The 24244-nt window shown below is 35.7% G+C and overlaps 2 protein-coding genes across 5 annotated transcripts in view; one reads left to right on the top strand and one right to left on the bottom strand.

Annotated features, from left to right (window-relative positions):
• SPATA7 (spermatogenesis associated 7) overlaps positions 1-19116 on the bottom strand; it is a 30357-nt gene extending 11241 nt beyond the window's left edge. Inside the window, exons 1-5 of one of the 4 annotated variants that reach the window (XM_081047330.1) lie at positions 18921-19116; positions 16231-16305; positions 14032-14127; positions 11264-11311; positions 2779-2912 (exon numbers count right to left, since the gene is read on the bottom strand). In XM_081047330.1, coding sequence (XP_080903456.1) covers positions 2779-2912; positions 11264-11311; positions 14032-14127; positions 16231-16305; positions 18921-18939 — 372 coding nt within the window. In that variant the 5' untranslated portion in view covers positions 18940-19116. The remainder of the gene's footprint in view (positions 1-2778; positions 2913-11263; positions 11312-14031; positions 14128-16230; positions 16306-18920) is intronic. The other 3 variants (XM_081047331.1, XM_081047332.1, XM_081047333.1) reach the window with 3 other exon arrangements.
• On the top strand, positions 6051-7686 carry LOC308497109 (COP9 signalosome complex subunit 3-like). Its single transcript, XM_081047334.1, has one exon. It carries the CDS (start codon positions 6177-6179, stop codon positions 7578-7580), a length of 1404 nt encoding a protein of 467 aa, XP_080903460.1. The 5' UTR covers positions 6051-6176; the 3' UTR covers positions 7581-7686.
• Positions 19117-24244: the final 5128 nt, after the last annotated feature.

The following is a 24244-nucleotide window of genomic DNA, read 5'->3' as shown; positions in this document are numbered from 1 at the left end:
TAAGTAACTGATATTCTAAATATAATTAAGAAATACTTATTACATAAAAAGTTCGCTTATGTTTCTTAGGTTCTCTTCACAAGTGGAAAAACTTTGAAAGGGAAGGTGTTTTGGACTGCTCCATTTGTTTTATTCTTTTTTTGGTTTAACCTTGGAAGAACCATTTATACAGAATATCTATAAAGTCTAAAAACATACATATTTGATTCTTTGAACTGATGAGATGCCCCAATAACCTTGTCTATGATTCCAGACTTTATGGACACCTGTGTGTCCTTTTCAGAACTCTGAGTCACTTGATTAGGTAGAAGGGAACTTACATGGAAGTGACAGAAGGGAAGCTGAAAATGGCTAGGATTTAGCCAGTTCTATCTGTCCTACAAGCTCATGGGGAGAAAAATAAGAGGAACAAGGAAAGAGCCAAGCACTTCCTTTGTGCAAGGTACTGTTTTCGCCATTGAGTAGAATAAACGAGGACGAAGAAGAATGTCTATCACTGCTACTAATAAGTTTACCATGTGCAAGGTACTGTTCTCTAATGGATTTACAACTCATTTAATCAGCACATAACTTCTGGGTGGTAGTACAGTGTTACCTCTATTTTACAGAAGAAGAAACTTCGGGGTCTCATAGATTTGAACCCAGGCTGAGCCTATGCTCTTCACCATTACATCATATTATCTACTTTAAAGACTCATTTGAAAATCATGTATTTTTAGATTTTTTTATATCACCAGGAATCTTACACTGATTTTAACTCCTTTCCTGGTAGTGAACAACTCAGTTAACCTAAGCACTGATTTATCTAAGTAAGGAATTGCAGAAAACTGGGTAGTGTGACTAAGGCCTAAAATAGGTCAAGTCACTTATTTCCTTTCCAAGTACTTTCTAACCCTATCCCAAGTTCAAGGCAAAATTACTCAAAGCAAGTAAGTATTTTGGCATTAAAGTTTGAGTCACTAGGGTACTGCTTGGTTAATGACTGTAATATGTTAGTTTTAAAAAGTACTCCCAAACTAGATTCACACTACAGCTTATTTACTGGAAGAGTTTGGCTCCCTGGGAAGGCATTTCTAAGTATGATCTGAAAAGTCCTTTAGGGCTATAAAATAACAATTACAGGAATTATTTACACTTAGAGCAACAGTAAAAACTGGATCAGAGCAGGCAGAAATGCGTAAAAGCATTAGATTGACTTCAAAAAATTCTTATTAGTAATGGTTATTTAATAAACAAAGTGAAATACCAAAGAAAATGTTTAAAGGCAGAAATATATCTTCATCTGTCTGAAATGGCCTGGAAAAATTGCTTTTGAGCTGACTGAAGACATGAAATTTTTCTGTAGTTTTATGTCTCATAATCCCTACCTTGTATGCTACTTTTTCTTTCCTTGGAAACCGTTAGAACACAGTACAGAATCAACTGTACCAATCTACTTTTTTGAAGTTACATTGTTTTCTCTAGCCATAAATATCAGAAAGCTTGGATGTAAATATAATAATTTTCACAGATAATGTGTAACACTGGTAAATTCACCAAAATTTGAAGAGCACTGTAAGTTCTAAAATCAGAAAAGGGTTCAATTATGTGTCAATTGAACAAGTATTCTGGTGGTAGTCTGACCACTTTCATGTTCTTATGTTATCCTTACAGTTCAACACAATTTGTTGTAAACTATTTCAAAGTGATAATCATTGCATAGTTTTTATATACCGTGTTCCCCCCAAAATAAGAGCTAGCCGGACCATCAGCTGTAATGTGTCTTTTGGAGCAAAAATTAATATAAGACCGGGTCTTATATTCTTATCAGACCCGGTCTTATGGTAAAATAATATACTAATAATAATACATATTCAAGAGAAAGTGAGAATATTATGAACAAGCCTATGCCAAAGATTTGAAAATTTAGACATGGACAACTTCTTACATATATTCAACTTACAAAAATAGTTATATAAGGATTTCAAAAATTGAATCACTAGTCAAAAATCTTTTCACAAAGAAAACTACAGGCCCTGATAATTTTAATGTTGAGTTCCACCAAATTCAAGGAACAAATTAATTCCAAACTTACACAAACTATTCTAAAGCATAGAAAAAGAGGAAATAGTGCCCAGTTTAAGAGGCTAGCATATACTGACATAGTAGAAAAAAGGCAAATGACAGGTTAATATTAATAGTAAACACAGATGCTAAAATCCTAAGCAAAGTATTAGCAACTGTATCCAGCAATGTATAAAAATGGCAATTCATTATCAAAGTAGTGTTTATATTAGGGAGCAAAATTAGTTTAACATATAAATGCAATTGTAATTCACTACACTAACAGATTATAAAGAAAAATCGTACCATTCATTTCAAAAAATGCAGAAAAAGTATTTGATAAAATTAACATGCATTCATGAGAAAGGAAAAAAAAATCCTCTTTGCAAACTAGTAATAGAAGGGAACTTCCTTAATCAGATGTAAAAAGTATCACAAAACACCTTTAGCAGGGATCAGCAAACTAGAGCCTAGAGGCCTAATCTGGCCTACTGTCTTTTTTGTTAATAAAGTTTTAATAGAACACAGCTAGGCCCATTCAGTTATGTATTGTCTATGGCTACTTTCCAACAGCACATTGTGACAGAGACTGTGTGGCCTGAAAAGCCTAAAATATTTACTACATGGCTCTTTACTGATTTTTACCTACAGTAAACATGTTAAAAATAGTCAGGTGGTACCACTATGAAGTACTTTAGAAACATCTGCTTTTAAAAGGTAAAAATGCTATCTTACCTTTTGTAGAGTGTTAAATAATGACTTGGAATTACTTTTAGAATTGGCCTGCACTTCGGTTTTAGTTAATTTCAACTCCCTTTCACATCGTGCTAATTCCTTTTTGAGTTTCTCTCTTCGTTGTTGGTCTGCATCTGATGGGAAAAACGAATCTTTTGAAATATAGACTAATAGAAAATTTAATTTTTTGGTCTTGGAAGACTAATAAAGGGTACTTTTTTTTTCTTGCTAGCTATGTTTACACTACTGATGTGTAAATAAAATTCCATATACTTTTCTGTATAGAGAAACTATGATAATACTGAATTTATAGAAACTTTAAATGGATTAACTACCTAAAAAGCACAAACAATATGTGACAAACTAGTCAAACCTAAGGGGTCAAGAAAGCAACTCTAGAAAATATTTAGAGATACGAAGGTTAGAAATGCATGACTGTCAATTGCAGTTTGAATTATGCCCGACTCTCCCCCAAATGAAATATTAGTCAATATCATCATATGCTATAAAATTTAAGTTTTATATGACTTTAAAAAATGACATTAAATTTGAAAACATTATTTTCAATCAGGATAACTCATTTCTATTTCTCTTAACTGTTATTCACTTGAAAATACAAACAAAAAAAGTGGTTTCAAACTTTGGTGTGCCTTAAGTCAGGTACTGGTCATTATCAAGACTTATTGTTGTACAAAAACTAAAAATGGCAAAGTAAAAGGTAGTCAAATTTCAGAGTTAACTAGAAGTTTAACCATAAGTGGAATCAGTTGCATTTTCATATAAAATAAAAAATGTAACATGTACTTTTTTATTGGAATCTATCCCAACTTCATGGACAAGATAATTTCAAGTTTCAAATCACCCTAATTTGATCAGAATTTATAAAAATTTCTACGTGCTGAAAAACAAACTAAGGTAATATATATGTATATTTAAAGTTTCAACTATAATTCTTAAGAAAATTTATAAACCTGCTAAAGTAAATGTATTTATCTATCATTTAGAATGTAGACTGAAATATTACTTTCAATTTCTTCTATCCTCAAATACTTGCTTAATGAATGTATTATCTCTGCAGATGATAATGTTTGTGGAGTAAATTAATAGAACCTTCTCAGATCTGTTATCTTACTTTCAGGTAAAACAAGAGAGTAAAAAAATATGACAAAGTAGAGTCCTCAGATTTAATAATGATTAAATATTTCCATATTACCAAATCTACCCAACCTATCCATTTTAGTAAAGCCTCCTCACACCATGTACAAAAATCAACTCCAAACAGATCACAGACCTAAACGTAAGAACTTAAACTATAAAACTCTTAGAAGGAAACACAGGAGTAAATCTTCAAGAGTCTGAGTTAGGCAAAGATTTCTTAGCTACAACATCAAAAGCACAAGCCAAAAAAAAGATAAATTAGACTTAATTAAAATGAGAAACTTTTTCAAAAGACACACCCTGAAGAAAAGGACAAGGGAAACAACAAATAGGGGAAAAATGTTTGCAAATCATATATTTAACAAAGGATTTGTATCCAAAATATGCAAATAACATACAACTCAATAATAAGACAAATAAGCCAATTAAAATAAGGGCAACAGATTTGAATATTTACCAAAGATATACAGATGGCCAATAAGTATATGAAAAAAACGTTCTACAACATTAATTATGAGGAAAATGCAAATTAAAACCACAATGAGATACCACTTCACACCCACTAGAATGGCTATAATCAAAATGGGAATCAATAACAAGTGTTAGCAAGGACATGGAGTAAATGAAATCCTAACATGCTGGAGGTGGGAATGTAAAATGGTACGGCCACTCTGGAAAACAGTTTTGCAGTTTCTTAAAAAGTTAAATATAATTTTACCACATGACCTAGCAATTCCATTCTCAAATATACATATATATTTGTATGTGTGTGTGTGTGTATGTATATATACCATATACATATATAATATATATATACAGAGGGTGCCAAAAAAATGTATACACATTTTTTTTTTTAATTGGGAAAGGGGAACAGGACTTTATCGGGGAACAGTGTGCACTTCCAGGACTTTTTTCCAAGTCAAGTCGTTGTCCTTTCAGTCTTAGTTGTGGAGGGCGCAGTTCAGCTCCAGGTCCATTTGCTGCTGTTAGTTGCAGGGGGCACAGCCCACCATCCCTTGCGGGAGTAGACCTTTGTGTTTACGAGAGCCCGCGCTCCAACCAACTAAGCCATCCGGGAGCTCAGCAGCAGCTCAGCTCAAGGTACCGTGTTCAGTCTTAGTTGCAGGGGACGGAGCCCACCATCTCTTGTAGGAGTCGAGGAATCGAACCGGCAGCCTTGTGGTTGAGAGCCCACTGGCCCATGTGGGAATCAAATTGGCAGATTTCTCATTAGGAGCACAGAGCTCCGACCGCCTGAGCCACCGGGCCAGCCCTGTATACACATTTTAAGAAAGGAAAAACCTGTATTAAAATTTTTTTAAAAAATATGGAACGCTTCACGAATTTGCGTGTCATCCTTGCGCAGGGGCCATGCTAATCTTTTCTGTATCGTTCCAATTTTAGTATATGTGCTGCCAAAGCGAGCAAAACCTGTATTAAAATTATGCTGATGGTAATCACTTTGAGCATCTCTTGTAATTGCAGAAGTCAAACGTGACTTATTTGTTATAGGTATATATTGAGTATCACAACTTTAATGCAGTTTTTTCCTTTCTTTAAATGTGTATATATTTTTTTGGCACAACTGTGTGTGTGTATATGTGTGTGTGTGTGTGTGTGTGTATCCCAAGAGAAATGAAAACATACATCCACACGAAAGACTTGTACATGTATTTTCATAGCAGCACTATTCATTATAGCCAAAAAAAACAGAAACAATGCAAATGCTGAGTAACTGATGAAAAGACAAAATTTCTGTTCCATACAATGGAATACTACTGAGTAATTAAAAAGAATAAAGTACTGATACAGGCTAGGACATAGATGAATCTCAGAAACATTATGCAAAGTAAAGATTCTAATGTAAAAAACCACAAAAATTATTCCATTTACACAAAATGTCTAGAAAAGGCAAATCTGTAGAGAAGGAAAGTAGATAAACGGTTGCCCGAGGCCAGAGGTAAGAAGGGGGAGCATCTGCAAATGGGTACAAGGAATCTTTTTGGGACGATGAAAATTTCTAAAATTGGTTTGTAGTGGTAGTTGCACAATTTTTAAACTTAGTAGAAGTCTGTGATATGAAATTGTCAATAGAACGGCTATAAAAACAAAGCCTTTCTAATGCATTCGCACATGGAATTATTTAAGCAATTCAACAAACTATGTAGAGATATTCTGGTTTAGATACTACGAAGATTAAATGATCAAGTCTGTAGTCAGCTGTGACAGACAGTTCTCTTATGCAGCCAGAGATGGCTCAAACCCAGGGACTTACTTCTTTTTTTAAATGTGTCTACAAAACCTGTTTCTCCCTGAGCCTCGGCCTCTTCTCGCGCGAGCGAGCTAGGCAGCTCGGGCCGCCCAAGGGAAACATGGCGTCTGCCCTGGAGCAATTCGTGAACAGCGTCCGACAGCTCTCGGCTCAAGGGCAAATGACTCAGCTTTGTGAACTGATCAACAAGAGTGGGGAACTCCTCGCAAAGAACCTCTCCCATCTGGACACGGTGCTGGGGGCGCTGGATGTCCAAGAGCACTCCTTGGGCGTCCTCGCTGTGTTATTTGTGAAGTTTTCTATGCCCAGTGTTCCTGACTTCGAAACATTATTCTCGCAGGTTCAGCTTTTCATCAGTACTTGTAATGGGGAGCACATTCGATATGCAACAGACACGTTTGCTGGGCTTTGCCATCAGCTAACAAATGCCCTCGTGGAACGAAAACAGCCCCTGCGAGGAATTGGCGTCCTGAAGCAAGCCATAGACAAGATGCAGATGAACACAAACCAGCTGACCTCCATACACGCCGATCTCTGCCAGCTTTGTTTGCTGGCAAAGTGTTTTAAGCCTGCCCTTCCGTATCTTGACGTGGATATGATGGATATTTGTAAAGAGAATGGAGCCTACGACGCAAAGCACTTTCTATGTTACTATTATTATGGAGGGATGATCTACACCGGGCTGAAGAACTTTGAGAGGGCGCTCTACTTTTATGAGCAGGCTATCACAACCCCTGCCATGGCGGTCAGTCACATCATGTTGGAATCATATAAAAAATATATTCTAGTTTCTTTGATATTACTTGGGAAAGTACAACAGCTACCGAAATATACATCTCAAATTGTGGGTAGATTCATTAAGCCTCTTAGCAATGCATACCACGAGTTAGCACAAGTTTATTCAACCAACAATCCCTCAGAACTCCGCAACCTGGTGAATAAGCACAGCGAAACTTTCACTCGTGACAACAACATGGGGCTGGTAAAACAGTGCTTGTCATCTCTCTATAAGAAGAACATCCAGAGGCTAACCAAGACCTTTTTAACACTATCGTTACAAGATATGGCAAGTCGTGTGCAGTTATCTGGACCTCAGGAGGCAGAAAAATATGTCTTACACATGATAGAAGATGGTGAGATTTTTGCAAGTATTAATCAGAAGGATGGTATGGTCAGTTTCCATGATAACCCTGAAAAATATAATAACCCAGCCATGCTTCATAACATCGATCAGGAGATGCTGAAATGCATAGAGCTGGACGAGCGGCTGAAGGCCATGGACCAGGAGATCACGGTGAACCCCCAGTTCGTGCAAAAGAGCATGGGATCACAAGAAGATGATTCCGGAAACAAACCATCCAGTTACTCTTGAAACAAAGGGCCATCCTGAGTGAAATGAGAGAAGCTATCACCTTGGCCAGTAGCAAGTGTTAGGAGGGCAGCAGGGAGCACCAAGCCTGTTTCACCTGGACGTCAAGAAATTACATTTTGTTTTGACTTCTTCAGTCCTTTGTGCTTTAAGAAAACCATTCTCTGCAAAGGAGAAAAAAAATCTAAAATCTGTTGTGGATTTATTTATCCTTGGATTAATGTTGTTATTGCATTAAATTTGCCTTTTTGTTTTAAATTAAAAAAAAAAAAAAAAAAAAACCTGTTTCTAAGTTAATTATACTGATTATAATAAACATCAGCTCTATAACACAAGAAGTAATGATTATTAATTACACTTTAGTTTGGTGACTGTAATCTTTACAATTCTTCTAATCATCACACGTTTCTTTATTTACTTGGCAACATAGAAAAACTCCTGCCTCAAATGACTGAGAGCAGAAGATACTGTGGGATAAATAAGCACTAACTGAGTCTAAATTTTAGAAACAAGAAACAGGAGCAATTTGCAAACTACAACCCCTATACTGTGAACTCCTGAATTTTTTATCTCCATCCTGGAACTCTCTCCTGAACTCTAGACTCGAAACTCGGCCTCCTCAGTATTGCACTTGGATTTCTACTAGGTATTTATTTCAAACTTATAATGACCAAGATTGAACTCTGGATTCACTTCCTCCCCAAATCTCTTCCTACCATATTTTTCATTTTAGTAAATTATAACTTATTTTGATTGACAGGCTCTAGTGTTGGGAGCCATCCTGAACTCGCTCCTCTTTTTCCCTCATACCCTATCTACATCCAATCCATCAGTAAATACTGTTGACATATTTTAAATGATTCCAAAATCCAACCATTTCACACTCCTTGTACTGCAACCACTTTGGTCCAAGTCACCGTTATTTCTCATCTGGATTACTGTCTCCTTACTACTTATTCTGCTTCCATCATTGCCCCTTACAGACTATTTTCAACTCAGTAGCCAGAGAGATGCTTTTAAAAGTTAAATTGGCTCTGTTACTCCTCCCATGGCTTCCAATTTCATAGTGAAAGCCAACATGCTTGCAATGGCCACAGCCCTACATGGTCTGCATCTCTCTGTCCCATCTCGATGACCTCATCCATCACTCTTCAACTGGATTAGTTGACACCAGCCATACAGCTCTCCTTGCTGTTCCCTGAATACTCTAATCATGATGCCATTTCAAGGCTTTTATACTCACTGTTTCCTCTGTCTGGATTGCTCTCCCCCCAAGATTTCCACTTGCCTCTGCCTTAACTCTTTTGGGTCTCTGCTGAACTGTTACCTTATCAGTTATGCCTTTGCCTTCCAAGGATAGGCATCCAATCTTCCTTATCCTGTGCTTCATTTTTTGCTATTGCACTTATTAACATCTGACATATCCTATATTTACTTTTTTTCTTTGCCTTTGCTTATTGTTTGTCTCCTTTAACTAGAATGTAAGCTCTATAAGAGCAGGCACTCTGTTTTGTTCACCTCTTTAGTTCCATCCCTTAGAATAGCATCTAGCACATAGCAGGTGCCCAATAAATATTTGCTGAATTAATCAATGAATGAACTCTTAATGAACTAAATATTACATAAAATGCCCAACTATTTTAAATTGGTGGATTTGGATTTTAAATCTAAGAGTTTGGTTGAGTAAGAGGATTAAAACATTCAGGCTTTTTATTATACAACCTAAATAAAAAAGAGATAATCTTTATATATCTGTTGTTTAGGAAATTAATATCAGTATGAAAATGTAGCAAAATTTTCCCATTTAGAGGTGATCCCAGTTAAAAAGAATTATCTGATCTAATGACAACTGGGTAAAACCATGTTAATTCAAATAATTTAGATTTTTAAAGCCTATAAATATTGAACTCGTATAATGTGCTATACAAAAGGTACTAATATGGTACAGAAGAAATTAAAAATCTGGAAGAGTCCTTAGAGATTATCTAATTACCTTTTATTTCACAAATGAGTAGGGTGAAAGGTAAAATGACTTGCCCGTACAGCTTGTATGCTGTGGTCAAATTGTTCTTTAAAAACATATACTCAAGGCCCATTCTCTTGCCTGAAATGACCTTACCCCTCCTAAAAAATTATTATTATGTCATTATTACTTTTTGTTTATTCAACAAAAACATTTTAATAAATGCTATTATTCTCGTATGTGATCCACAGGAGCTTTTGGTGTCTTTTTTTTAAATTAAAATTTATTGATAAAATTGTTAGTAAAATTACATAGGTTTCAGGTGTACAATTCTGTAATACATCATCTATATATCACATTGTGTGTTTACCAGAGTCCGTTCTCCTTCCATCACCATATATTTGACCCCGTTTACCCTCTTCTACCACCCCCCTTCCCTCTTACCCTCTGGTAGCCACTAAACTATTATCTGTGTCTATGAGTTTTTGTTTCTTTGTTTGTCTTGTTCTTTTGTTGCTTTCAGTTTTATATCCCACATATAAATGAAATCTTACGGTTCTAGACTTTTTCTGTGTGACTTATTTCGCTTAGCATAACAATTTGTTTGTCTTGTTCTTTTGTTGCTTTCAGTTTTATATCCCACATATAAGTGAAATCTTATGATTCTCGACTTTTTCTGTGTGACTTATTTTGCTTAGCATAAAAATATCAAGATCCACCCATTTTGTTGCAAATGGCACTAAAAAATTATTTGAATAACTCAGTAATCTTAACAAGCCAAAGGCAGTGAGAATCACAGAATTCTAGAACTTAAACCTTGGCACGCCTTTTAGTATTACCCAAATTTTTATATGTAGGAAAAAATGAAATCCAGGGAAGTTAAATAATTTATCTAAAGTAACATGGCAATTTAGTGGCAAAGCTGGGGCTCAATTCTAAGTTCTTAAACTTAGAAATACAAGTTTCTTTTATTTATGGATAATATTTAAAAGTTAGAAAATAATTCCTCAAAAGGCAATATGTCAACACCTAATATGGTTACTATAAAAAAAAAAAGCAGAAAATAACAAGTATTGGGGAGGATGTGGAGAAATTGGAACCCTCGCACACTTTTTGTGCAGTTTCTCAAAAAATTAAAAATAGCATGACCATATGTTCCAGCAATTTCACTCTCTGTATATACCGAAAAGAACTGAAAGCAGGGTCTCAAAGAGCTATTTGTACATTCATGTCCATAGAAAGATTTTTCACAATAGTCAAAAGGTGGAAAAAACCCAAGTGTCCATTGACTTATGAATGTATAAACAAAATATCGTACATACATACAAGGGAATATTACTCAGCCTTAAAAAGGAAGGGGATTCTGACATATGTTACAACATGCATGAACCTTGAGGACATTATGCTAAATGAAATAAGCCAGACACAAAAGGAAAAACATTGAATGATTCCACTTAGATTCCACTAGAGTAGTCAAATTCATAGAGACAGAAAATAGAATGGTCGTTGCCAGAAAGTACAATGGCAGTTGCAAGGAGGGAATGGGGGACCTTCATTTTGCAAGATAAAAATACTACTGAAAATGGAGAATGGTGATGGTTGTACCACAACATGAATGTACTTAATACCACGGAAGGGTAGACTTAAAAATAGTTAAGAAGTAAACTTATGTTTTGTATAGTTTACCATAATTTTTTAAGGCAGTATGTCAAAAGTTACTTACATTTGATGCTGGCACTCATACTGAGTGGAACTGAGCAGTCTACTGTAGCTGAAAGAGAAAAATCAGGTGTTTAATAGTATTCTTAATGGTTATAAACGAAAACAAATATCAAATGTGGAAATCACAGAAAGTTCCAGAACTTGCAGTTCCTTGTTTTGATTTTTATGGTACTCCTAGAGATGAAAAATAATATCCTTGACAAAAAAGATACTGGCTAGGATCAACAACTCATTAGCTACTATAGAAAAAAAACATTAGTGAACTTGAAAACATAGCAGTATAAACTATTCAAAACAAAACTGAGTAAAGAAACGTTGGAAAATAAACGCATAGAGCATCACTGACCTAACCTACCTATTTCATGCACTTAACATACTTACAACTGGAGTCCCAAAACAAGCTTGGGAAAAAACGAGCAAAACTGGAGGACCTACACTGTATGATTTCAAGACTTACTGTTAATGCTATAGTAATTAAGGCAGTGTGGTATTGAATAAAGATAGACATATAGATCAACAGAACTAAAGAATAAGTCCAGAAATAGACCCACACATACGGTCAATTGTCTTTCAAAAACTGTTAAGGCAATTCAAGTGCTAAGTGCTAAGAGGAAAAGGACAAATCTCTTCAACAAACAGTCCTGGGAATATCTGGACACTCATTGACAAAAATTGATCCTTATATCACACCATATATAAAAACTAACTCAAAATGGGTCACAAACTTAAATGTAGGAGTAAAACTTATGCTTCTAAAATAAAACACATAAGAAAATCTTAGTGACCTAAAATTAGGCAAAGATTCCTTAAACAGGATATAAAAAGTATAAACTACAGTATTTAAAACTTGAAAAGGGCAAATTGATTTCACATGTCACAAAATATTATTTTTCTTTAGATTTTTTTCAATCATTTAAAATATGAATTAAAATTAAAAACTTAAAATAAAAATGAAAAAAATACATTAGGGAAAAACTGGTGAAATTCAAATAAGGTCTGTACTTAATAGTATTGTATCAATATTCATTTCCTGGTTTTAAAAACTATAATATGGTCATGTAAGATTTTAACATTGGGGAAAGCTGGGTGAAGAATTTCTGTGACTACTATGTTTGCAATTTTCCAATAAGTCCAAAATTATTTCAAATAAAAATTAAAAAAAAAAAAAGAAAATGAAAAGGCAAGTCACAGACTAGGAGAAAATATTTGTAAAACATATCTGACATAGTACTTGTATTTAATATATAAAGAACTCTCACAATTTAATACTAAGACAACAAACAAACCATTTTAAAATAAATGGGTAAAGGTATTTCACTAAAGAAGATACACAGATGGTAAATAAGCACAAGAAAAGTTGTTCAACATTATTAGGCACTGAGGAAATACAAACTAAAACTCTGATGATATACTATGAAATATCTACTGGAATAGCTTAAAAAAGACTCAATAGGAAGTGCTGCTGAGGATATAAAAATTATGGAAATGCAAAATAGCACAGTCATTTTGGAAACAGTTTGGCAGTTTCTTTTACAGTTAAATACACACTGTATTACCCCATCATTCCATTCCTAGTAAATAAATTTATCCAAGTGAAATAGAAGCATATGTTCAAAGACTGTATGTGAATGTTTATAGCAGCTTTATTTCTAATAGCCAAAAGTGAGTCAAAATAATCCAAATATCCACCAACTAGTAAATCGATAAATTGTGGTATAGTCATTATATGGAATACTACTTAGCAATAAAAAATACTATTACACACAAGAACATGGATTAGTCTCAAAAGTGTTAGCTAAATGAAGAAGCCAGACCCGAAACAATACCTATTGTACGATTCCATTTATGTGAAATTCTGAGAAAGCCAAAACTATAGTGATAGAAAGCAGATCAGTGGTTACCAGGGATGGAGGGGAAGAGACTGATTGCAAAAGATTAGAGGAAACTTTTTGGAGTGATGGAATGTTATATATCAGGGGTCAGTGAACTTTTCCTGTAAATGTTTCAGGCTTTGCACGGTGATAAGGTCTGTGCCACCACTAATACCTTTGTCTGTTAGTGTAAAAGCCACTATAGACCATAAGTAAAAGAATGGACGTGATTGTCTGTGTTCATGAATGGACGATGAAATATGAATTTCATGTTAACTTTCACATGTTACAAAATGTTCTTTTGATTTTGTCCAACCATTTAAAAAATACAAATACTGTTCTTAGTTCACGAGCTGTACAAAAACAGGTGACAGGAGGATTTGGCCTGTGAGCTATAAAACACACTGTTCCCCCGCCCCCGATCCCTGTTTTATAGCATGATTGTTGTTGTGGTTATAAAATGTATATATTTTTCAAAATATTTAACAGTACACTTAAAATAAGCGCATTTTGTTGTATGTAAGTTATATCTCAATAAAGCTGACCAAAAAACAGAGATTAGCTAGTATCTCCCTTGTACAACTTCTTTAGTATACCTGAAAACTAAAAAGTAGATAATAATTAAAATCAATATCTAACCACAAGACAATATTAGAGATAACACAGGTAAAAGGAAATAACCTAGAGACATGATACAGATTTCAAATATAGTTAACAAACTGGCATTCTGAATTTGCTACTATATATATAATGTTAGGGTCAGTAGCTGGTATTTCACCATACCAAACACAAATCCAGATATCATAATGTATTCATTTTTGCTACAGATTTACTCTAATGAGAAGTGAAGCCGAGGGATTAAAATGGGTACAGAGAATTCACATTTGCACATTTTTACCTTTGGCTGAAAGGATTTTATTATAGTGAACAGCCATGTGATTCTTGATCAGGTGGAGAGTACTTAGTCTGAGAGAGGAGGAGTCAGTGCAAAAAGCTAAAAATTAAAACATATTTAATCATTATATATTTAAAATTAATATAAAATCATCATGAGATAAACAAGTTACTGATTATTAAGCTCATTTTAATAAAATATTCTGAAATTCAATCATGGAGATACTGACATTATAACTTTGTGATGCTTGGTATGTCCTAGCCTTAATCTTGCTGACAACTGACAAGCTGTCAAACTTTGTAAGAATAAGTTTTACAAACCTGAGAGTTTGGGGAAGAAAGTTTAGAATATAATCTATCATTACATTTATAAAGCTATTCCTTATTGACAGCTCTCAATCTCGTAACTAAAAATGTTTAGCCACTTGCCTGATTATAAGATAATGTTATCATTATGAGTTCTTGAATATATGGGAGTTTGGGAAATCAAGCAAACCCCAAACTCCAAAACTCTATGCAATGATTCTATTGTAAGAGGCCTACTTCTAACTTCACACCTGAAAACAAGATCTACAAATCAGCCTACTGCATTCTTTTTGAAGTATTAGGACCATCTTAAGACAAGTACATGACATTAAACTTCTTGAACTCATCTAAACTGTTTAGAAGAAATCTTAGAAATAATTAAGCACTTAATACAAGTATAAAATGTAGGCATATTGTTTTCAAACACTAGAAGCAGTTTTAAAGAAGTAATACATAGGGAAGCCAGTTGGCTCAGTTGGTTAGAGTGCAGTGCTCATAACACCAGGGTCGCCGGTTCAATTCCCAGGTGGGCCAGTGAGCTGTGCCCTCCACAACTAGATTGAAAACAATGATTTGACTTGGAGCTGATGGGTCCTGGAAAAACACACTGTTCCCCCCCCCCCAAAAAAAAAGAAAAAAAGAGTATATACATATGGTTAAAAAAAATAGCGATAAACGAATATGGAGATTGAAAAATAGTGACTTTCCTGAACTCCAGTCTCCCCTTCCATAAGACTACTGTAACTTTTTTTTATATATCCTTCCAGGGAAATTCTATGCATAATATAAGAATATATAATGATAAGCTTGATAGTACTACTAAAAAATTTATTGAATAGATACTACGCATTGTTCTAAGCTCTTTACATGTAAAAACTCATTTAATTATTATTATCACCATTTAATAGTATCACTGTTTAATAGAAGCAGAAACCGAGGCACAGATGTAAGTAAGGTTGTCAAGACCACACAGCTTGATAAAGGATGCAGTTTACATGTTGACAAGGCAGCCTTGTACTTACAACCACTATACCTATAATTGCATGTATATTCTTAAAAAAATGTTAGCAAACTATTTTGTTCCGTATCCTGCTCATCTATGTAAGTTTACTTTAAATCTAGTTTTAAATTTTTAGTTAAAAATTATTTTTCAAAGTTTGATTCTGGTTCTACATATATATATATATATATATATATATATATATATATATATATATTATATATATATACTTTGTTACAAAGAAATAAGAGAGGTAACTGAAAATGTGATCCTTCCTTCACATTTAGAGGAACCAGAATTGACAATTTTTCATGTAAATAAAGAAAAAAGACTTTATTTTTCCTAAAAACCCAGACTTAAAACTTTTTAAGCTATAATTATAAAAATGTATTCTAACTTTACATTAAAAATTTAAGGCTTTAAAATATGAAAACATCACAGATTGTCCTTTCATAGGACCTAGAAAACCAGTTGAATAAAAGAGGCCTGTGTTTGCTCCTGATACGAAATTGATTTTTCAAGTGTTCTTTTTCTCTGCACAACATTCCATTTTCAGTGCATGTGTCTTTAACAACCTACTAATCACATTTTAACATGGAAGGTATGCCTTAAGCCAGGGTAGTCGGCCAGCAAAGAGTAGACAGAGTTGGGCTGGAGCTGCAGCAGGGAGCAGGAGGCAGCCAAGTCCACATTCAAGGGCATATTAATAGTCTGAAATGGCCTCCTAAATTCTGTAACTCAAGAATTCCTATAATATTTCATTATAATTAATAATATGGAATTCAAATATTGATTAAATGAAATAGTTTTTATATCATGTCATATAATTTACAAATAAAGGAAACAGACAGCCAATCTTTAACAAACAACCTTTACCATTTCAAGTACCTCACTTACCGTTACTTTTGGTACTCAAGTGTCCTTTAAATATGGATGGTGGACCATATCTGGGAAGGACAGAGGTTGCTCTGACTTTAACAAAATAACATGAGTTAGGATAAATGAAACACAATTTTCCCAAAGATAACAATGTTGAACATTTAAAAAATAATAAATCTATCTTTGATTTAACTAGAGTTGTTTAAAATTTTTTTCAATCATATTACTAACCAGAAATGATATATCAGACAAAAATTCTGCAGCCATTGATAAAAAGTTCTCTAAGAAAAGTTATTTTCAAAACAGTTGTACCTTGAGACTTTAGATTTGATGGATAAAGTGTACATCAGTTATGTATATTGACTATTCTGTACACCACTGATCTATTGAATTTTTAAATGATTTTGAGATATAATAAAACTGAGATTTTGAGTTAATACATATATTAACTATTTCAGTTAATCATAAACTAGTCTGCCCTAAAAATAATTTTAAGAAAGTAATCCTCCCACAAAGTAATTGAGTAAATTAGAAATTATATCATGTTACTATGTATAAAATAAGTCCATATGTATAAGTCAGAATCAGAACTTAATTTTTAAAAGATGTCTTAAGGTTCATCTAGCCCAACCCACTTACCCTCTTGCTTGATCCTATCCCAGCAGTCTGTATTTACAGAAGTCCCCCTTCCAAATTTGTCCTTGCTTGAGTATTCTCCCTTTGCTCTTTAGTACCATATTGAGATTTCTTAGGTCTTATAATTACTCTTATGATAGCTTAATAATTTTTTAAACTTCCCTTGTTTAAATCACTTTATGGTTTCTGTCTTCTAACTGGACTCAGATTGATACAGAGGGGAATGAAAAAGTAACTTTATACCAAATACCAGGGGTAAAAAAACATCATCCTCTAACTAGGTTAGGACTAAAATCCTGTCCATGAGTTCAAAGGTCTTACTAGGGTAGTGAAATTCATCAGTATGTGCAAGCAGCCCAGTTCCCTACACAATGTGACTTCACTAAGGTAACTAGAAGGAACTCTAATGAGGAGAGGTGCTGTTTTCTTGTGGCAGAATTTGCCAGGAACATCAGAAGTTTGGGAATCTAACGCCATTGAAAAGTGTCTCTATGGGACCAATAGATTAAAAAAATTTGTTTCCAATTTCCTTTCAGTTATCTATACTAACAGGTCCTCTTCTCTCCTCTTCTTCCTAAAAGTCATTAATAATAGAGTGAATGGCAATTTGCTATTCTCAATCTTTTCTCCCCACTCCCCCTTCAGAAGCTGGAAGGCTTTATAGATTATTTAGTCCACCATTTTACAAATAATTAAGGCCCAAGGACATAAAGTGATTTGCTGAAGATTACCTAGTCAAGTCAATACCAAACAGATTACAAACAAGATAGTAAACTGTTTTTTAAGCTGGTGTTCTTGCTACTACACCACCATACAGAAAGTTTGCCTTACAAAAGAAAGTTTGCCTTACAAAACATGTGATTACATAAAAAAATAAAAGAGAAGATGACTTTTTACTTTAGGTGTCTTAATATTTCATGCCCTGAAATCATGAAAGGTAACCTCTTCATGAAATCTAAGACATTTAGAAAGTGTAAAATTTCTGAAAACCATAAAAAGCTGGGTTGTATTTTCTGGAACTTAAGTAAAGTGTCAGAATACACAGTTTGCTGATCAATGGATAATTATCTCTTACATTCAGAACAGCACTTACTTTTCACTAATGATTACATTATATAGGCACACTCATATTCAAAGCAAGACTTACTACATGAACTACTAGCAGCTTGGTTGAAAGATACTTTTAAAAATAGATAAGAACACCGAGGGGAGGGTCTGGAGATTGCCCCACTGAGTGTGAAGACAGAATGCTATTTATTCAGAGAGTGAAGACACAAACTATTTGGATTGGGCCAATTTGTGGAGATTTACAGTTATATGGCTGCAACTGTTCCACCGAGATGTCCACTTGACCCAGAGAGTATTCAGTGAAGGGCAAGTGTGCACAGTGATTATGGATTAGTCCTTTGCTACTACAACTGTAGCCAGCAAAACTGCATCACTTGAAAACATTACAAAAGAAAAATATCAGCTCCCCCTGCTGCATCAGACCGGCTGCATCATAATCTGCATTTTCACATGATTCCTTTTCACCTTAAAGTTAAGAGAATCACTGGGTTACTGGAGAGTTTTGGGGGGACGGAGCTAGTTACAAAACGGATGATTTCGTATTTACTACGTGCTTACACTGTGCCGAGAACTTTATATGTATTATCTGCATATAATCCTCCAGAACTCTATGACATAGATGTTTTACCCCGTGTTTACATTCCGAGATGAAGAAACTGAGGGTCACCCCTGAGCAGTGCAGCTGGGCCCAGGGAGGCCTGACTCCAAAGACCAAATTTGGTTCCTGTCCCCCGGTGTCCTCGAGGGAATAAGGGGACAGGGCCTTCTGGAGACAGGGCGACAAATTGAGCCAGACGCAGACCTGTGAACCCCGCAAACAGGGCCTTTCCCTGTGCAAGAGGCCTGGCAGCTCGTGGCAAGACTAAGCAGGGGACCGAGAGCGCCCAGGGCGCGGCCTCCACCCGCGCAGCCGCAACTGGGACCCAGGACCCCAGACCCGAGGTTCGGAGCGAAGGCGGCAGCGAGGCGCGAGACGGCGGTGGCCCGCCACAGCTGCCCTTTACCTCTCCGGCTGCCATTCATGCTTAGATCCTCTTGCAGCCGCCGTGGGCCACGCCAGGTCCCCTTCGGTTCTTCCCCGGGCTGGGCCAGCGCCCGTAGCCGAATATTGTGAAGGAGGGGCAGACTGGAGGCCGCGGGGGCTGCAGACTGTTGCCGGGCAGGTTGCTAAGGGTCGGTTCCGCGGCGTCCGGTTGTGACGTCACAGCGCAGGACGTGCGCTGCCGAAGCTCCGCCCCCGGGGTACCTGGGCCGGGGAGGAGAGCAGTCGTGAGTGGAGAAACGCGGCGAGGAAAGTGCCCCAAAGCGCCAGTCTGTTGTTCTGGGCTCGTGCCAGTCTTCCACAGAGCGGCCTCCTGTCAGGAGCCAGGCCACCAGCAACTGGCGGCCCTTGCGGGTTCCCCCTTCTTCTCTCCTGCCCACCTCCTCCTTTGCTTTTTTTTTTTTTTTTTTTTTAAGTCTCCAATCTGTTTTCCTTTGTGATGGAAGAGAGGAAGAGAGTTACAACATGAACAAGGCGTTGATTTATCGGTGGCTTTATACAGTTTGTTTGATTTTGAAGCAGTTACCCTTGAATCCTTGGAAATAAGATCAGAATAGGACAGGGGGCATGCTGTAATGTAGCGCTTCTCAGCAGCGGCTCTATTGACATTTGGGCATGTATGCATGATTTTTTATTGTGCGTGTGAGTGTGTGTGGGGGGGTGCTATCTTGTGCATTGTAGAGTGTTTAGCAGCATATTGGTCTCTACACACTAGATGCGAATGGCAGCCCACCCACTCCATCCCTCCTTGTGACAAAAATGTCTCCAGACGTTGCCAAATGGAAAAAGTACTGGCTTTGGAGCTAACTATGTGGAACTTAATTGTGAGTTTTCTGCTACTTATTGGCTTGATCTTGAATTAATTTCCAAACTTCTTTGAACCACAGGTGCCTCTTTTCTAAAATGTAGAATTTGCTGCTAACTTTATAGTTGCAAGGATTGATATATACAGTGCCTGCCAAACAAAGCAAGGTATCAAACAAATAATCATTTTCTGCCTTCTAAGACTGCTGTCTCAGAAGAGCTCGGGTATCAGAGAATTCAGGCATAAGGAAATAAATTAGGAACCCTAAGAAAAGGAAAAGGGGAATGTCAAAATCCCATTATAGTAACACCTGACCTCCAGGTTCTCTAAGACTCTAGGCAGAGAGAATTAGGTTCAGAATTTGAGAAAAGTGAAAGCGTGTGTGGCATTATCTGTGGCCCCAACAACGAAGGTCACTTAGAAGGATATAGGGATAGAGAGTCAGGTGTTAACGCAGAGAACAAAAACTCTCTGCCTACTCACACACTAATGCTTGAAGTCCATATCTAAGAACACGAAGCCTTTTATTTCACTACTAGCATCTGGAAAATACATCACATGTAATAGACTTCCAGTAAGCATTTGTTAAATTGAATCAGAGCTAAAAAAGGGCAGACACCCTTGTGAGAGGCAACACAATGACTTGATTCACACAAAGGTGATGCCAGCTCCTCTTAGGAAAGTAGATTTGGGGATGAAATGTAGATTTTGCGTTGAAATAGGAAAGGGGCTCTGTGATTGGGAAAGGACAGCAAAACGGGAGAGGGTTTTGAAGACAACATTGCTTGGTGTCCAACTTCAACTGAGTCATCATCATTTCATTATTTCTCTTTTACGTATTTTGTTCCAGTTCATTCAAGAAGTGGAAAACAGGAGGTTTTATTTTTCTCTCTCAAATTGTAGCAGTGAACATATCATAAATACAATTTAATTTATCCTTGGCCTTCACTCTGTGCATAAAAAAGAGAGAGCAGATCCTGTCTGGTTGCTATTCCCAAGAGGTAATCCATGATCATGGCCAGCTGCATGCAGCTAGTATAGGCTTATTGCAGAGTTAGGTCCCAGGAACACCCTTCCATTGGGGGAATCATCACCAGCCCCAATGGCCTTGGATAGTGGGCATTCCTGAAGACCTTTTGTTGGATATTTAAACATGAATTTCTCATTTGCAAGAAATAATTCCAATGGTATATTTTTGTTACTGATATCTAGAAACTCATATCTGTATTTTAGAAGGAAAAACTTTTTCTCCCCTAATGAATTGGTGTGTTACTTTTATTATTGGGTTTCTCTTTTCTGTCTTAGCTGACAGGAAGCTCAAAACTAAGATTTGTGCTTAGTTGCAATAAGTATTCATGGCCTATATTTCTATTTACATCTTTACTTTCCTTTATTAAACAGGTGGCTTTTATTCATCTAGTCTTATTTTAATGGCTCAATTGGGCCTATTTTTGACTAGCTGAACTATAAGCCCATGGGAAATAGAGATGTAAATAAAACAAACTATGTGTTATGTATACCACAATACATAGCCTAATACATATACATAGTTTATTAGATTTTATTATATATTTTAAATGTATTATATTATTATACATACATTTAATCTATATAATTGTAGATAACCCTTAGTTTAATAATTCAGAGAATTATTAAAATTCATATTTGTCTGCTTGGACATGCTTAACACCATCAATGAAAATTATCCAATAAATGCAGTAAAAGCAACGAGAGATAAACACCAAGATAGTCTTTTTCCATTCATTGTGTTTTTAAGAATGCAGTTTAATTCTTAACGTTCCCAAAGAACTAAAATGAAGGACATTTAGGCAATATTTTTTAAGGAATACATACTAGGGCAGAGTAAAAGAAATAGAATTCACTGGTGTGTGTGCACTTTGTGTTAACCTCAGTGTCAACACAAAATCCCCTTGGTTTTAGTGACTAAAGAATGCTTGAGAATTCAAGCTATTGACGATCTTGCAGTTGTTCTCCAATCAAAATACTGTAGCTATTGATTCATTTAATAACTAGACAAAGACATGGAACTTTAGAGGTTGGAGGTGTTAGCATGTTCCGAAGTAATGGATTAATTTGCTGTTTGTCACTAGAGGGGGCTTTAGGAAAGTTTTAAGCCGAATCACTGTGAGGAAGGCTGCCAAGCCCAGGCAATATTAACCTATAAATCTTACTCAAGGAGTGTAAGAAGTGAGAAAGACTTTCAAAAGTGACTCCAAGGTAAAGCTTCTCCAATTATAGTTGGTGACACATACACTGGGTTCCTTTATGAAGAAAATTACAGTACTATCAACAGGCCCTTCATGGATAGAAAAATCTGTATCACTGTCAACCATAATTTGATTTGTCTTAATTTTATTGCTAAGGCAGGAGAGAACAGTAATGACCAAAATTCTCTATAAAACAATATGTACCTAATAGACAAAAGAGAACAACAATAGGATAAATTGACCCCACATGACCATTTTGAGTTCTCTTAAGGAATAGAACTCGGACATCTGAACACAAATACAATCTTGTCCATAGAAAATGATCATTCTTAGAAATCTAATACCACATGGGGTTTGCACTGCACCATTTAATATGCTCCATTCCACATTTTATTTTCGTTTCCCCTGCAATTGAAAAGAGCACACAATTATGACTGTAGGTAGCTTAGCTGGCTTCCTGTCACTAACAAAAGATTCACTTATATTGTGACCCGTTAGTGAAGGCTGCTGGAATTGCAGATCTTAGGCGGACTCCTAAGTGTCATAGTTCTCCATCGCTCCAGTTTCTCCCCAGCTGTGTTCTTTAAATCTTTTCTTCCAATGAAGAGAACACGTCTCTGTGAACAGAACTGAATCATTCTGTTGTTACTAGGTAACCTGTCCCTATAGCTTTAGCTTAAGAAGAGCATTTTGTCTGTTCTTCCACAGTTGTCACAATACATCAGGGGTGATGCTCGGCCTATAAAGGTTTGATAATCTCCAACTAATGTGTCTGCCGTTTACGAGTGGCTTCACCATTAAAAATAAAGCAAAACAAAAAACATAACCATGCTGTTAGTCTATTCTGGTAATCCTTTTTTTTAAAATATAAAAATAGAGCTCGGAGTTTTAACAATTAATAGATTTCTGGGAAGTTGCAATAAAGCTCTTGTAATTGCATCAGTGATTCACAAACTGCCACATACGCATCAATTAAAAAGAAATCCCAACTGATTTTTGTAAGCCGCCAATGAAACCCATCCTATATTGATGCCCTACATAGCTTTTCTAAGGGATTCAATTTCCACTCCAGTCGTACTTTAGTTCTTTGTCTTTTAGGATGTCTGCCTGCAATGTGCTCTTCAAACATTTTATGTTATTAGGCTGAATGACACAAAATTTCTATTTTTATAAATCAAAAGTGGTCAAATACAGACAATATTATTTGGTTTGCTTTAATAATTTTAAGTGTTTGGAGAGCACCACTGGAAACTTAGATTTAAATTTAGGCTGCATTAATTATTACTTTAGAATATTTGAGTAAGTAAGCTTAGACAAGGGAAGTGGAGTCTTTCTTGCTCCCTCAGACATGCTCTATCTCTAACTTGACTTGGCTTATCAATGGGTTTCTCTTACCCATTTTGAGTCCTTTTATTTTCTTGTCTGCAAACAGTTATTCAGTGTTTCCTGTGTTTTATGTTTTTAAACAAAATCTAAATTGTCTAACAGTATGAATATGTATTATGAAAACAGCTTCTTGTTAAGTAACATAAGTGTCTAATGAAGTATATACACACAGGCAACCTTAGAGTAGAGAAAAACATTGTGAATCTAAGAGGTAAAACAGGCGGCATTTCCCATAGTGAGGGCACAATCTAGACACTGGTGAGCTGAGCACAGAAAGACTTCCTCTGTGTCATTTATAGCACGCAGAGTGGATGCTTATGTAAGATTAACAGACAAATAGGGTAGAATAAGTCATGCTCTGAGGCTGGCAGTAAACAAATATTTTTTCTTGTATGTCAGAGACCATGGGGGCTAGAAGAATGCCACTGAGCATTAAGCCAAAACCCTCAACTTGCAGAAAAGACTAATGGAGCCCAGAGAAGATAAATAATTAGCCTACACAACTCAGTTTTCTGATTCCTGATTTAGTGTTCATGTCTCTTAATCAGGAAATAGGCAGTGAGACAATTAGCTCAGTGACATTTCATGATGCATGTTTGCTTTTTTATTCATGTGCCATCTGAAATAATAGAAAAAATTATTTTCGTGTGCATTCATGGACATATACAATGGAAAGGGTAAATAACAGTTTGCTTAAATCCCTAGTTTTAAGCAAACCTGTCCCTAAAGTGTCCGAGATAAATGCAAATATATATATTTTAAAGTCATTTTTTTTCTAAAAGACCAACTTATATTATTATTCCAAAATGAAATAGATCCCAGTTGAGCCCAGTGTTTCTTCTCCTATCATGGAGATCATAACTTTAC

Source organism: Rhinolophus hipposideros, assembly GCF_964194185.1.
Source record: "Rhinolophus hipposideros genome assembly, chromosome: 5".
NCBI classification, from domain to species: domain Eukaryota; kingdom Metazoa; phylum Chordata; class Mammalia; order Chiroptera; family Rhinolophidae; genus Rhinolophus; species Rhinolophus hipposideros.
Note: the sequence above shows the minus strand (reverse complement) of the source record. Positions and strands in the feature narration are given on the sequence as shown.